A 16,529-nucleotide genomic window follows, 5' to 3' on the forward strand; every position below is an offset into this window, starting at 1 on the left:
TCAATTGATTTATATCCCTGAACATATCCATCGATATATATAGGCTGTAATCACTTGTTTCGTGCTATTGGATGCGTGCTGATGCCTTTTAACACCCATGAGTTAATAAGGTCGCAGTAGAAATAACATCGTGTATTCCAGTCTTACCAAACAGTACCTTGGTGAATCATGGTAAGGACGGTACATCTCAAATCTGTTGAATAGTCGCGATAGTATTCATTTTTAAAGAAAAAAAGTGTATCAAATTATATCGTTAGAAACAAAATTAACTGTACTTGTGCGTGAAAATTAACTGTAACAAGTGATATAAATTATAAAATAAAAAAGACAAGGAAGATGCAATTAAAAGAACAAAATTTTGCTGAGACTTCTGGAACATCTTACGAAGTCTACATGGAAAAAAGAAGATTACCTGGTATATTAAGGACGATAAGCAGGACATCTATCACGAACATCACGAAATCTCGATTGGCCCTACGACAGGTATTCCAAATTTCTATCGTCCTTGAACGAAGGTCCAGAAGCTTTCGATTTCCACTGAACGTAATTAAATAAAATAGAAGGTGTGGAATCGCGTGAGAGAAACAAAGAATGTCGAATATAGTGTTCGATAAATCCTTAGGGTATAAACTTAATGTCTTTCAGAATAGCTCCTCGTGCTATCGTTAATTCCATAAAGAAGTAAAATAAAAAGTGATAGTCATGGGGATTACTAGAAAATTACGATACGTGTATCTTCTCGTAATTATGTAAAAAGAAACATTTATGTATCTTCTTCCGTTTTTCTTATTCTTTTTCCAATCTCTAAAAACGAATCCTCCTTATGACCATTAACGAGAAAACAATGCAATCATCCTATTTGATGTAGCTGATTCTTTTGGGTATCCAGAAATCGCGTGTATAGCGTATGTTATAGGAAAAGGCGATTATCTCCGAACAAAAGGGTGGAGCCTGCACGAAGAATGAATGGTTCAAAGGGTGCGGCATCGTCACGATCGTTTATTGTGTGTCGTCTTCTCTCATTTATAACTTTACGATAAATTATTGTAAAGCCTAACTTTTTTTATTTTTTTTTTTTTTTTTTTTATTAAACTTACACATTTTCTACATCTTATCGAGTTACGGGACTTGTATCAATTTCTTGGAACCATTTAATTCTACATCATCAATTTTATATTAATTATGTGATGGGGAGAAAAAAAATATTCTACAAAAAGAAAAGACTTTTAGATAATGAATATTCGTATAATAATGATAATAATATTGCTGTAACTAATAAAAAAATTCGAATTGTGTAAAAAATTGTATTATCCAAGATTCTAATGGACTAAGATTAAATCTAAGTGCTAGACTTTATTCTTTTTTTTGGGGGAGAAGAGAATTATAGTCCATCGAAGTAAAGGTTCGTCTGATATGAAGAACAAAAGATAAACCGATATCGAATGGAAGGTGTCAGCAGAGTAAAATAGGTGCGGTTAGAGGGGTTTGCAAGGAAGCGTTGTCCACTATCAGTATGTTGTCAGTTAGCTTCGATCCATCGATGCAGTTAGGACAACCCTTGCGATACGTTACAACAGGTGATATCTAATTTCTTAGGTGTAATCGTAGTGATCTAATATTGACGGTATCGTTTCATCGTATTAAATAATGTTCGTGTTCTGATAGAGCATCAAATTGTTAAAAAAGATTTCACACTTAATCACATAACGTTATCTCATCCAAAATTTTAATTCAAAGAGCAAAATAATAGGGCTAATTTATATACGGTGAATTATCATGAAATAGAAAACATGGAAAATCGGCAGTTAGCGTGACTAGGAAGAATTAATAGTGATTTATCACACATGAAAAGATTTTTTCGTATTCCATATTGTATTTAGGGAGAATCCACTTCGTCGCTTTCTTCGTTCGACAGACCTTCTGTTAAATTTGTTAACGTAAAAGGCGACAACGGAAAGGACAGTGTTATGAGTGAACAAGAAGAAAAACAAATAATGATGAACCAATCGGAAATACAGAATAAATCGCATATTGGTCAGTACAAATTTTTTCGACTTGTTTATTACATTTGTCAATGAAAATCAACTCTTCTCGTCTTTCCTTTAGACGAGCAAGAGGAACATGAAGAACGCGAAGAATGCGAGGAACGTGACGAAGATTATTCAGTATCAGCATCAGCCATCATTCTACGACGTAATTCCTCACGACGACAAAGTAGACGCAAACGACGAACGTCTTCACCCTTTGCTACCGAAGGTGAAGAGGTCAATGCAGTTCGACGGCAATCTTCAGCATACACGAATAGCTCTATCGAGTTAGTAATCTCGTAATTGTATCTTGGTATTCATTGGAGGATGACAAAATGAATCATAAAGATAATATGATCTTTGAAAGTGAATCCTAAATCTTTTAATTAATAAAATGCTTCGGAATTAAATATATCATGTATATATATATATACACACACACACACATATATATATATTATTTTTTACTTATTTCACTTAATTATGTATTACGAATTTTTAATAAACTATATTTTTTCTTATGAAAATCTCGATGTGTGACAGATACAGTCACAATTTTTAAACGCTTTGTTTATTGGAATAAAAAATGATTACTCTCTTTCAAAGAACATACAATCTTGTTATCAGTCACTGTAAGAAAGATTATTTTATTTAACGATCTTGCAAAGTAGCACTGCTATCTCGATCGAAGATGGTGGCACACAAGAACAAGTTTTTGAAAAGCTAAAGTTACACAAAGAAGTTTTGAATGGTGTGAAAGAGGAACCATGGCCATTACGTAAAAAGATGAAATTAGTTCGACAAGCAAAATTATACGTTAGAAAGCATGAAGGTGTTCTGCAAGAAAGACTCGCTCAAAACCGTAGCACGAAGGACGTCATTGCTCGTGTTTCTCTTCTAATCACAAAGGTGATAAAAATACGCTTTGATTATATAAAAATGACGTTTTCATGGATAAAATTTCATCACAGTATTCTATCTTTTATTGTAGAAATTAATATAGCAAAAAAATTCAATTGAAAGTATTTGTTATTATTTAATAATAGATGAAAATGATGAAAATTCATTTTTACTATAATTGCAAATAACATTTCGATATTTTTTATTCTATCCATTTTTCCATGAAATTTTACTGATTAAATTTTATCCTTAAATGTTAATCCTATCACAGAAATGGCAATATTTCCGTCGTGAACTGATCAATCTTGAGACTTGGCTCATACCTTGGGAACTTCGTATCAAAGAAATAGAATCACACTTTGGTTCAGCCGTGGCATCGTATTTCACGTTTCTAAGATGGCTCTTTTGGATAAATTTTGTGATTACTATTTTGCTTACGGCATTTGTAGCAGTACCTGAGGTAAATCTATAATTTATCTAGATCAAAAATTGTTTATGATTAAATTATTTTTTATTTAATGCTCTCATTGCTTTATTAGATGTTTATAGCCGATGTAAAGTTCGCCGGTGAGAGAAAAATGATACCAAAGGAAGAAAGAATAAAATCTAGTCACCTAACGACATTATGGAAATTCGAGGGTATTCTTAGATATTCCCCATTCTTTTATGGCTGGTATACTAATCACGATTCGAAGAAAGGCTATAGACTACCACTTGCTTACTTCGTTACTAATCTTGTCGTCTACACTTACAGCTTCGTTGTGATATTACGAAAGTATTAACAATGTTAAAATATTATCATTACCGATCATTTATTTATTTTAATTGTCCGAATTTATATTATATAAATTATTTCTTCAGAATGGCTAAAAATTCTCGGCAAAGTAAACTCACGGAAAAAGAAGATGAATGTACTTTCTCATGGAAACTTTTTACCGGTTGGGACTTCATGATCGGTAATCCCGAGACTGCTCATAATCGTGTTGCAAGTATAGTTCTTAGTTTTAAAGAGGCTCTATTAGAAGAAGCTGAAAAAAAAAAGGATAAAAGAAAGTGAGCAAGTTTACATTTATATTCCAAATTTATATTACAAATTGGATCATCCTTGTTTCTAATTTCATTTTGCAGTTGGAAAATTATATTGATCAGAAGCTTTGTCCATATATCGGTTCTATCTTTGTTAGCACTGTCAGCTTATATCGTAGTTGAAGTAGTAGCACGAAGTACCGAGGAAGAAGCTGATAAAAATTTGTGGCGTCAAAATGAAATCACATTGGTGATGTCTCTCATTTCTTACGTTTTTCCAATTATTTTTGAAGTTCTCGGTCTTCTCGAAAGTTATCATCCTAGAAAGCAACTTCGAAGGCAATTGGCACGGTAAATAAATAAATAAATATTATAATTATTATAAAATTAAAAACTTTTTGAAATTAAAATTGATTTTCTCGTTTGCAGGATAATGGTCCTTAATCTTTTGAATTTGTACTCATTAATATTCGCACTCTTCAATAAAATAAGTTACATGGTACGTTACCAATTTCATGATACTCGAAATCGATTATATTTTTTATTTATGCTTTTTTAGAAAGAAAAATTAATCCAATTGAATCCTACGAAAATGAATTGTAAATATATACCTGTAAAATGCGTTGGCAATCTAATAAATTCCGAATCAACTGTAACTTTAGCATCTCTCAGTTTAGCGTTAATGGGTAGTGTGACTTATGCAAATATCACTGATCAGTCGATCAAACAAAATCAATCTGGTACGTAAATATATATATATATATATATATATATATATATATATAAATAAATAACGTTCTCTTCTGTTTGCTCACTTGCGAAAAAAATAATTTTATATTTTCTATGTACACATTTAAAAAACTAGCTTCTATACAATACGAAGGATTTATTAAAGAATTTTTATCGAACGATAATAATTTTCGCCATTTCAATTACGGAGATTACAATTCCAACTCGGAAGATTATTACAACAATGGCGATTATCCACCAATTGATAACGACCTCTTCAATAATACTTTCATAGACAATGAAATTAATAATACTTGGTTGAGCACAACTAGTAATAACGAGGAATTTCAGACGACTAATTCAAGTTTGTATACTAACGAAGATTATCGAAATACTGAAAGTTTTGCAGAAAATTCGACGGATAGTTATTCGAGCGAAAGCACGTCTGGTACATCGAAAGATAATGATATTTATGAAGAGTATAATTCTAGCTCTAGCACGACAAAATTCGATATCACAAAAGAAAGTAATAATTTTGTGACAGAATACAGTGTATTCAGTACGGAAGGAAATGACAACGCAACGAACACATCAAATGTTTCGAACGAACTAAGTGGATCTGATATTCCACTTACAGAAAATATAAAACATATTGTTATGTGTTACGAGAGAATATGTACCAGCGAGACTCAAGAAGGTACATAGACGACGAATCTGCTTATATCTATATAAGTATAGAAAGTTATATTTGATATCTTTTCATGTGTCTATGTGTTGTTCGTTTTGGTAGAGGCACCAGTACAAAGATTAGATTTAAAAACGCGTAAAGAGCTTCGACGTTTATGTTGGGAGACAATGTATGGACAGGAACTTGCTAAATTAACTGTTATGGATTTGGTAGGTCCATCAAGAATGTATTTAATGCCTTCTTAATTCGATATCTGTGTCATAAATAATTATAAACAATTAATTTATCGGTCTCTCTCTCTCTCTTTCTCTCTCTATTATTTTATGGATTTTTCATTCTTATAACTTTTCCAAGGTAATGACAATTGTTTCCACGCTTGGTATGGATTTTTTTCGAGCTGTGTTCGTACGTTGTATGAACAATTGTTGGTGTTGGGATCTTGAAAAACAATTTCCACAATACGGGGATTTTAAAATCGCCGAGAATATACTTCATTTAGTGAATAATCAGGGTATGGTCTGGATGGGCATGTTCTTCAGTCCTGGTCTGGCAGTGTTGAATCTTCTGAAGCTTGGCATTCTTATGTATTTACGTTCGTGGGCAGTTTTAACATGCAATGTACCTCATGAAATAGTTTTTCGAGCATCCAGGTAATTAATGGAATAATGAAATTAATTTTAAACACATGGAATGCGTAAGTAATATTCGATCAAATATAATATCTATATTATTACTGATTTTTTCAGGTCTAATAATTTCTACTTCGCATTATTACTGATGATGTTATTTTTATGCGTACTACCAGTCGGTTATGCCATAGTTCGGGTCGAACCATCCTGGCATTGCGGTCCATTTTCTGGCTATTCAAGAATCTATATGTTTGCGACGAAAAGTCTTAAAGATAGTTTACCTGAAGTAATCAAGCCGTGAGTTCGTTCTACATTTACAAATTTAAATATATAAGACATTTTAAATGACATTAAAGCTTATATACTTATTATTCAGATGTCTCGATTATATATCATCAGCTAGTATGGTAATACCTCTAATCGTTCTAATGACGTTAATTATTTACTACATGGCTTCACTAACGGGATCTCTCAGAGAAGCCAATAACGATTTAAAGGTTATAACTCGGTGTTAAAATAGCAATTAAAAGATGTCAAATTATTAATGATAATATATATGATCTACTATTATCTACTGACATATTTTTTAGATACAATTGCGTCAAGAACGTACGGAAAAACGACGTAAATTATTCAAGATCGCGGAGAAAAGACAAGAAGCTATTGATACGTCGTTCGCTAGATGGAAAAAAGCAGTTTTGCCGTCAAATAATTCAAACAAATGTAAAAAGTCTAATGGTTTTTTAATCACATCGAGGTTTAACGTTATTCAGATTAATAATCGTGGATCTAAACAAAAGAATATGTAAACTGTTAGAAATGGATAATTCATAAGTTCTTTTTTATACTTAGGTGATTCTTATACGGCGATAGCGATTGAAAAACTAAACGATGTGGTAACGCATGAAAGGAAATATTCGATAACTTTTGAAGAAGTTGGGATTACTGATGTTGAGCCGGAATCTTTACCACATGATTCTAATTTACGTCGAAAAATGCATGAAGTTCGAGATTTTGGCAGGTATGATAACAAATTTCGTTCATATTTTTCTATATTGTATATTTCATTTTAAAACATAGAACGAATATCTTCAGCAATTCTTTAGTATCACCGTCGAGCAAGGATGCACTTATACCAGAGATTCGAATAAACGAGGCCGAAGATAAAACAACAAAGAATAATTTTCATTCAGTAAATGAAAAAAGTGATACCGACTGATCACTGAGAGGGAATGTAATCTATTATTGTAAAGTTATCGAGATGATCGATCTTAAATTGAATTAACACGGGCACAATTTTGATTAAAATAATATTAATACTGACAATAACTTATTTCGTCCCATAATCCGCGTAATTTTCTTCAACTATATAAAATATATGCGTAAAATATGTTAGCTTATGCGTTTGCAAGTGTCGAAGTATGCATTAAAATCTAATACGCTGAGGTATAGAGTCGGAGTCTTTCGTTTTGTTTTTTCGATGTGATAAATACGTGCGCGTCAATAAATGTAATTAATCGATGAAACTTCCTTTCGATCGAGAATACGAGCACGAATAAATTTGTATTCACGTACACCCGCGCACTTAAGATATTCCATACATACTATGGAACGTATTAGAGATTTCTAAATAAATACTGTATTTTATGTACACACGTGCGTCGTGTGTCGATGACGATAACGATAACGATTCGAGAAATGTTTTAATAGCCATTGTACTCTTCTGAATCGTTTGCATTGAATATTTGATTTGATCACTCTTAGTTCTTCTCGATTAAAAAGTACGTAGATTGATCCCTTTCTCTCTACGTCACAATTTTTCGTCGAATACTTTGGTGAGAAACTGTTTGAAATTTAATCGGATATCACCTGCTCGAATCGAATGTCGTCGTTCTAACAGGTACATATTTCGGTCTTTTTCGTCGAGTACTCCAATGAAGATAACTATACCATCCAGCTACGATGGCACCAAAAGCGTTACACGTTGAAGAAAAGATGAGAAGTATTGTTAAAATACTTTCAACTTCGGGACAATTCAAATCCATGTACTTGACCGATGCTTCGCTAACCGTAACATTTGCTTGTTCTCGTGGTCTACAAACACACGTGGCATTGAGAACACGTGCCGGTGTACATTCTAGCCTCATAAGATGTGCCAGATGCATGGTTGCTGAGATGCATGCCAGGACACACGCCACAGATGCCGAAATTGCAAGTAAAGTACTGATTGCCTGCAGAATAAGGAAAAAATAACAGAAATAAGATGTATGTTACATAAAAAGAATTTGAAATCTTTTAACAAATTCTTCTCACCTTCGTCAATGTTAAACAGAAACCAGGACTCATACCTGGGTACTCTTTCTTGAAACAACAAAGCAAACACACCCCGAAACTTCCAGAAAGTAACAACTGAAAAAAAATAAATATATAAAAATATATGAAAATTTTTATTATTGTATTTATGATTTAGAGTACTAACAGGCATTCCACTCCAATACGGATTGTCAGTTATAGGTAAATTTGGAGCCCACAGTAACAACCATAACGACAGTGAAGTAATTGCAATTCCAAGAATAGTCTGTAATGCTGCCAAACATCTAGCCAATTGTCGATGATAAACCAATGGTGGTAAGAATTTTTGTGCTCCTGCAAAATACAAATGAATAGATTTTACACTTACGATTGTTCTCTCACGAAATATCGCAATCGCTATCTTCCCACGTATCTTCCCAAGCGCGCACGGCTTTCTAAAACGTTTCGTCTGTGAAGCCTAAGATTATCATGAAACGTTTTCTCACAACGCAAAGAACCACACAAGACACGTTCTTAAAAATGTCGGTGAAACGGAACGATCGTACTATCCCTCCATACAAGGCATCTTAACGCGAACGATCAAGCACCAGCTGTCCTTGTCATGGATATCGAACTATCAGCAAATTCATCCACTGTTCTCCTTCGACCCGGATTTGTTTCGTAATTTGGACAATTGATTATTTATTAGAACGTTAAAAGCATTTCGCATTATGATAAACATCTTTCACAAATTTATATGAATTATTAAGTTGAAATATTTCTCATGGTTTCTTTCCCCTTCTTCTCGTCCTTCTTCCTTTTAAACAGAGAAAGCTTAGCTTTTGATTAACTTGAAAGCGACGTTCCACGCACTCCTCTACCTACTAACATAACGATGGGAATGTATGGGCTGCCAAGTTTTCATTATCAAATGGCCTCGATACATAAATAATGACAACAAGTTCGTATCTTACGTAAGAAATAACGGCCACGCTATAATGGAGTAATTGCATTGCTAGGAATTATCGCTATGCATTCTATTTCATTTCCGTTATCGAAGGCTCACCGGTATATGCTTTTCGTAGAATCATTAGAGATATTGTTCGTTTTAAGGTAATAGTGAAGTGTACACGTAACAAATTTAAAGAATAATACTTGTTTTCTTTTTTTTCCTTTGACAGCCAAGCAGAAAATGTTAAACAGAACGTTTTACGTATTCAGCCTCTAAATCAATGACGTTACAGTTATAAAGAGTACTTGTTTCGCACGTTTCTCCTTTTTTTCTTAGATTTCTTATTGGAATGGAAGTCTCGTGTACGAGTCACACAAGATAGGAAAGTTCCAACTCACTCTGCCCAGTTCGATTCAGTACGATCATTCTGCTGTGCCTGAGGGAATTTCTGGTGGGTGTGTGTCGACCTGCTATTTGCGAAGCAGCTAGATTAACGGGAACTGTGGTTGACAAACAATTGGCCATCGAAGGAGCTCGCCCAAGTTCTTTATCAGTTTTATCCGTTCGACATGTTTTACCAATATTACCCATCGAAAGAGCACCTGTGTCAAATTTATTACTACAATCATTTGTTTAAATATTAACATTCGTCTTGATAGTTATTTAAAAATTCGTTTAATCTCAACCTGTAAATCGTTTTATTATCCAAGAAGGCATGGTATCAAATTCGAAATTGTATTTACAACGAACCAATTTCATTAACAGAAAATTCAAAACTAACTTTTACGCTAAAGATCAACGAACTCGCGTACGAATTTTACTCGCGGTCATTCTATTTCGAGATGAAACTTTCGTAGAATCATACGTTCTTATGACCGATTTTATCGCGTGCCAACAATCCTACCAGATCGTGAAGAAGACGATGACTACATTAGATTCGATATGTTCTTAAGAATAAACGATAACATCAGCTTTGTTTAGAAGGACATGATATACGTATACAAGGTTGTTTACTAAATATTGTATTATATATATACAATAACTTACCCGTAACTCTAACAATCTGAATCTTGGAAACGTTACCAGCACTCATCGCACTGCTCACCCTATTATTATTATTATTATTGTTGTTACTACTTTGTGGTATGTTCGATGAAGTAGTATCGTTTTCTCGAACCTGACTCAAATTACCAACACTCATCGCGGAGGTCACACATGTTGGCATAACTGGTACGTCCTAGAAGAACAATAGAAGAAATATGAAAAATTATCAATGATGAAAAAGTTAAATGAAAGTTTCGTGATAGGTCGATTCAGAGCGTGTCGAAGAGACTTCAATGCGTGATCCACTTGTTGCGCGCTCAACAATACAGTCAAAATGTACACGTGATTCGATCATTGTACATATACAAGGTGACTTTCTGGAATTTCAAACACTTTCGAATTTCGAGATCTTTAAAATAACAAATTTTTAAAAACAAATTTTATAAAGAAGTTAAATTTAATAGAGCAAATATAACATTACTCATGACTTGGTAAAGATTATTTTAAAAATTTCAAGGTTATTTCAAGAACATCTTTAATGTCACGAACAGAAAATTATAAATTTTCTTGTAGTTTATAGTTAATATAAAAAAAAAATCGTCAGAAATATTCCTATATACAGCCTTTACAGTCTACGATACTTAACATCGTTTAGGCAAAAAGTTAGGGCAAAAAATATAGGAGAAAGAAGCACCGACCAGAACGAAATGAGGCATAATGAAACAGGGCAGAATATAATAGCAGAGGATAGAATGAGGCAGAAATGAACAGGACAATACAGAACAGGATAAAACAGGATAGAAAAAGGCGGAATAAGATCGAATAAAATTGTACCTGATTGGACAGTATCGAATTGGATCGAATAGGATCGCATAGAATCCATTCTTCTCGGTTCTATTGGATCTAATTCGGTCTTATTCGGTCCTATTCTATCATATTTGATCTGATTCATATCGTCCTAATCAATTCTAGGATTCTATAGTATATCATCCTATTCGATCCTATTTATATATAGCTTAGCTGTACGTGATCTTATTTGATTCTATTCGATCATATTCGATCCTATTCGATCTTTCTCATTTTTCGATCCTGTTCTCTTTTTTCTTATTCTCTCCTATCTTGTTTTATTCTATCCTATTTTGTTCTGTCTTTTCCTATCATGTCCTGACCTATTTTTTATTTCTGTTTGTCTCAAATTCTTTTAAACAATGTTAGATATTGTAGTATTTAATGACTGTATAAAAAATGTTTCAAACAAAAATTGTTTATTTTCTTGATTAAGGTGTAAGGCCTTTGCCAAAAATTTTAGATTTTCATTAAAAAAAAAAAAAATAAGGTTGATCTCGAAACGTTCTTGAAAACGTCCATAGAATCAAAGACGAATAATGTTGTTATATTTGTCCTTTTAAATCGAACAACTTTCGTAAAAAATTTTCTTTTCAAATATGCGTTGTTTTACGTATCTTAATTTAAAAAACTCATCCTGTATATATACATACACACACATATATATATATATATACGATTCTCACCTTAAAATTATCATAAAAGCTAACAGGTCGGCTCCTTGGAGCATACTGAATTTCCTCTTCGGCTTGCATAGTATACTCTCCGTGTGACAGCGTCCCTAAACGTTGCGTGCGCAACTCTTCGGACATCCTGGATGTCCCTTCTCCCTTTTCCCACTTCCGTTGCTTCTGCAAGCTCGGCTGAGCACGCTGTGAGCGAATAGAAACAAGTAAAACAACTACCTGCTATTGCACCTGTGTTCCACCTTCATTTATTTCTCATCGTTCTTCTACACCTGCGTTCTCAGGCATTCTTTTGATCATCGATTTGTATATTTATTTTTGTTGTCCTTTCGAGAGAAAGAAGGTGATCTTTTGTTTGAATGTTTAGCGTCGATTGTGTTTTCTAATCCGAAAGACAAGACAACAATTGCTAAGTATTTTATATTCACGTGAATTTCTGAAAAAATAAATGAATCATTGATTAATGATGTAACACTTGATAACGTGATTAGGTTCTTTGTTAGGTATATTTTATATTAAAATTAATTGGAATTGAAAAAGTCATGAGACTCATTTAATATCTTATATAATTCGTTTATGACATATACTTTTTGTACTAGATTTTAATCAAGCATTTTCATTAATACTAATTAACAGTGTATAGCAAAAGAAACCTTCGAGTTGCTCACCGCTGACCCTTCCCTATAAACCATCAATGTGTTAAACTCGGTCATAACGAATGAAAATAATGCTTACACGCGTTAGTACACATATGAAAGTGATTAAACATTTAGGCAAGCTAGTACATTGACTCGGTAGCGACTATGAACGGGACCGTTAACACCGACACATAAAAGGGAGACGCTTAATAGAGAAATGACTTATTTCCAGGCGAAAGAGTCCAGCACATGTAGGTAGGTCACGTCATTGTGTGTCGGGTCTCTAACCTGCCACGGTGCGTTATTGCGTTGCATATCGTCTTGCGCAATCCTAGACGGTATTAACTCGAATATATGTATATACGTAAGTACATAGCTACTGTACATCGTGAAAGTAAAGTCTCTCATGCTATCTTTCTTACATCAAAAGGAAAAGAAGAATCGCACAATGTATTTTGTTCGAGCGACTGAAACTTTATGAACGTCATCGTTATCGTTGATCGTTGACAACAATCACGATGTTGGCCAGTGAAAAAAAAACTACAAAGGACATCGTAAGATGAGAAAAATTTACGTATTTACGTAAGACCACTTCCGTTAGTCTGATTCAACGAGAATACATAGTACTAACTGGCATCCTTTTCGATGACATTACATTATTCCTCGAATAGATCGCCTCTATCACTGGTTAGCAATGTATAGTCGAAGGTGTATCTACCGATAGCTTCTATTTACGTATGCGAGCATGATCGCTACGCAAATCTTTGCCAAAGTCGATACTTATATTAATGAAGTAGAAGTTTATAAAATTCCATCCTCGTACGTTTAAAATATTAATTAAACTATTAATGATGCAAGCAATGAAATTTGCCTCTATTGTGAGAAATTGTCGAGAATGTCAGCCTTGCTCGACGCACAGGCAAGCACTAACATAATTGACAAGTACTAAAAATGACGCGCGATTCTTTTAATTGAAATGCTCGCAGTTGTTACGTTCGTACTGTATACGTAGATAGATTGTAACAAAAAAAAAAAAAAAAAGAAAAAAAAATACGCTTTGATAGAGGAAACGAGCTCACTTTACATTTTCTATGTTATTAAACGGTTAAACGCTTGATTACGCCTTCTTTTCGATGTTTTTATCACTCGTCAGAACGTCAGAGCCAACCACTGAAACATTATTTACTAAGACAACGTGTGCAAACGTAAAAGAAATATTAAACATAATTAAAAGGTAGATAACATTGCTTGAATATCACAAACGATATTAGTACATCGAACTCGAACGATTCTTGATTTCCTTCATACGATGTTAGAAAGTTAACTTCTAATCCGTTATTCTACATTTATATTTGACAGTATACAATAGACTTTACGTGACGATGCATCTACGAAGAGAATTAACTTTTATTGATCTTCTCAATCTAAAGATGTGCAAACACACATACACCTATACATATATACACAGACAGTTTTGTCAGATAAACGTGAGTTCCTCTCATGGAGTTCCCATGATTAAAATCAGATTACCTTCTTGTTTGTGCTAACGTTGCTCGGTCGAACGGAAATTACAAGAACCGGATAAAAGTAGAGATCGGTGTCATACTATGTCAATTTACTCGATCGGTATGTCGAAGATTTTTCGCAAGTTCCGAACAGTATTATTATATTTTCTTTTTACTTATTATTATAGACCAACTCGCGTCATGATCAAAGTACGCATGCCTTTCGCGTCAAGCCCGTTAATTTATAATTCTACGATTGATGTTCACCTTGTGCCGGCAAGTTTTTTTTTTTTTTTTAATTCCTCGATTCGTTTTCTTCTCTCACTCGTTGTCGTTATCCAAGTGCGAAGATCGAGCGAAAACTCACTCGGAACTTTTCTACGATTTTTCTTTTATGTTTTATATATATATATATATGCACACACACACATATATATTCTATTTGATCATCATTTCCTCTGATGAATATAAACATACACTGATAAAAACACAAAATACACTATATATTAAATATATGTACGATACATAAAGTAATAAACTCGCGAAAGCGTGTGAAAATAATGGAAGATAAATTTTCACTGAGTTACTCCGTCGGAGGCGCATTAACGACTGAACGCTCGCCTTCACGACTTCGTGCTTTCGTGCATGCCTTCTTTCCAACCAGCGCGTCAACAGACCCCACCAAGGTGTTCTCCAAAGTCGAGCCTCCTGTTGGACCGACAACCAGCGAATCTCAAATCCTCCAAATTCCAAAATATTTTTTTTTCTTTTCTTAAATACCTTTCACAGAATAACTCGTTTCCATTTCAACTTAACAGCCTATTATTTTGTAGATATACAAACAATCACGCGTTTAATTATTTCTCGGTACAACATTTAAAATATATCTTCTTATCAGACCTTGAAAACTAACGTTGAAAAATATATAGACTGAAATGTTAACTTATCTCATTTTTTTCAATCTTTCACACATTTTACAATAAGAAATAGAAGTAGAAAACATATAATAAAATAGAATCCTTGATGAGTTTGTTCGTGTTCAATTTTTAAACTATTTATCTTAACTCGATCGATGCTTCCTGAAATACTTGTTTACTTTCTTATAATTATCTAATAAGAACTTATTAATCTTCATCCGTTATCGCACTCGTAGCTATACAATTGTGTCGTACTCTATACGTTATTGAAATTATTGTTGTATCATAGATATCAATCATCGAGTACCATTCGTCATAATATATTTTTATGAAAGAAAAGATTCCCTCTTTTTTCGACAATGAGCACCGCTGTCGCTCACTTTCACGTTACCTGAACGATTCAGAATGCGGACCGATGAAGGAAACCATCGTTGTAAGAAAAAGGATGTTATTATAAAAGGAGGTTTGGTCATGCTAACTGAATAGTATCTACCTTGAACGACTTGACCACTATATGATTTTCCTTTTCTTTTTTATCTTCCTTCGATCAAAAGTGATCTCTCTAGCCTTCGAACTTACCCCAAATATACTTTCACTGTCCTTCGGATATCTTTATTGATCCTACCTTGTAAAGTCTGAATGTATATAGGTACATACATATACATACATATATATATATATATATATATATATATATATATATACATTTCTTATTTTACTTTTGTATTTCACATTTTTGCCTACCAACTCGGATTTTACGTGGTAACTTCTATATTCATCTTGGCAAGCCTATGATCGAGTCGTTCGACCGGATTCTCCGAAGTGCTTTCATGGAACGATGCTAAGAATTCCTCATCCTCCGAAGGACTACTATTTATTCGGGCATTCAGGTAGTTCCCACCTTCACGAATTCATTCGTTTCGATCGATTTTTCTTAATATCTAAGAATACTTACATTTATTATATATCTTTTATTATATCGTCACAATGTAATTTATCTTATTTTCTCTTCTTCTAACATTTTAGTATCTCCATTAAAAAAATTTTAATAATGTTAAATAAAAAATACGATTTATAAATACTATATATAAAACAAAAAAAAAAAAAGAAAAGGAAACGACGTGAATACGTCATTATATAAAAATAGATAAAAATTTGATGTCTATAATATTGAATTTACAATGGTTTCTTACGATAAAAATATAACCTGTTTCGTTCTAATAAATATAGAAAACAATTACGCTGTGAAAATTTTAAATATAGTTTTTATATATATACTACAACATATGCAAAAAAATGTATATACCTTACTTTCTATCTGGTATTCGAGTATTCTTCCAGCTCATTGTAGAAGAATGGTAAGTGCGGGGAGATCAAGCGCATTCCTTCTCTCGTATATATGCACGTTCAAATGTATATGCTTCGTTTCACCTTTCAAAACATTCGTTGAACCGCATCCACTAATTTATGACGCTAATGAATTCTTCTTGAGAAAGAGCTCCTCTTTATTACCTTGAGATATTTCCTAGAGAAATCTCGTTTATGATGTTTGCTTCCGAGTGAACAATGAGCAAGTCAATAATTTATAATTCAAGTATGTAGCATACACTACTACTAAAGAATTGAACAGTTAATACATAAAAAAAATGT

The 16,529-nt window shown here is 33.2% G+C and overlaps 2 protein-coding genes across 7 annotated transcripts; one reads left to right on the plus strand and one right to left on the minus strand.

The window, feature by feature from the left end:
* Positions 1-291: 291 nt before the first annotated feature.
* Positions 292-7,218, plus strand: LOC127062181 (transmembrane channel-like protein). The gene is made up of 18 exons (XM_050989932.1): positions 292-483; positions 1,881-2,034; positions 2,107-2,314; positions 2,699-2,936; positions 3,199-3,387; positions 3,467-3,702; positions 3,789-3,980; positions 4,056-4,304; positions 4,383-4,452; positions 4,513-4,693; positions 4,819-5,379; positions 5,473-5,579; positions 5,725-6,020; positions 6,117-6,296; positions 6,376-6,496; positions 6,590-6,722; positions 6,852-7,020; positions 7,080-7,218. The coding sequence occupies exons 1-18, from the start codon at positions 337-339 to the stop codon at positions 7,216-7,218; spliced, it is 3,570 nt and encodes a 1,189-aa protein (XP_050845889.1). The 5' UTR covers positions 292-336.
* LOC127062511 (sarcospan) lies at positions 6,283-16,207 on the minus strand. 6 transcript variants are annotated; one of them, XM_050990880.1, is made up of 7 exons: positions 16,186-16,207; positions 11,820-12,255; positions 10,291-10,480; positions 9,642-9,845; positions 8,479-8,645; positions 8,313-8,408; positions 6,283-8,230 (listed from the first exon to the last, which is right to left on the minus strand). In XM_050990880.1, the coding sequence occupies exons 2-7, from the start codon at positions 11,943-11,945 to the stop codon at positions 7,865-7,867; spliced, it is 1,149 nt and encodes a 382-aa protein (XP_050846837.1). In that variant the 5' UTR covers positions 11,946-12,255; positions 16,186-16,207; the 3' UTR covers positions 6,283-7,864. The 6 variants fall into 6 exon arrangements, with proteins under 6 accessions (XP_050846837.1, XP_050846833.1, XP_050846834.1 ...); XM_050990876.1 differs by lacking the exon at positions 16,186-16,207 and adding an exon at positions 14,230-15,503; XM_050990877.1 differs by lacking the exon at positions 16,186-16,207 and adding an exon at positions 13,988-14,211.
* Between the last annotated feature and the right edge of the window lie 322 nt (positions 16,208-16,529).

This window comes from Vespula vulgaris, chromosome 3, assembly GCF_905475345.1.
Source record: "Vespula vulgaris chromosome 3, iyVesVulg1.1, whole genome shotgun sequence".
Taxonomy (NCBI): domain Eukaryota; kingdom Metazoa; phylum Arthropoda; class Insecta; order Hymenoptera; family Vespidae; genus Vespula; species Vespula vulgaris.

Excerpts from the sequence above, each read along its gene's own strand:
- LOC127062511 (XM_050990880.1), bottom strand. The coding sequence starts at position 11,945 with ATGTCCGAAGAGTTGCGCACGCAACGTTTAGGGACGCTGTCACACGGA. Across the intron at positions 10,481-11,819 it reads GCTTTTATGATAATTTTAAG|GACGTACCAGTTATGCCAAC; the intron begins GTGAGAATCGTA and ends TTGTTCTTCTAG. Across the intron at positions 8,231-8,312 it reads TCTGTTTAACATTGACGAAG|GCAATCAGTACTTTACTTGC; the intron begins GTGAGAAGAATT and ends CTTATTCTGCAG.
- LOC127062181 (XM_050989932.1), top strand. The coding sequence starts at position 337 with ATGCAATTAAAAGAACAAAATTTTGCTGAGACTTCTGGAACATCTTAC. Across the intron at positions 484-1,880 it reads CTCGATTGGCCCTACGACAG|GGAGAATCCACTTCGTCGCT; the intron begins GTATTCCAAATT and ends TATTGTATTTAG. Across the intron at positions 5,380-5,472 it reads TACCAGCGAGACTCAAGAAG|AGGCACCAGTACAAAGATTA; the intron begins GTACATAGACGA and ends TCGTTTTGGTAG.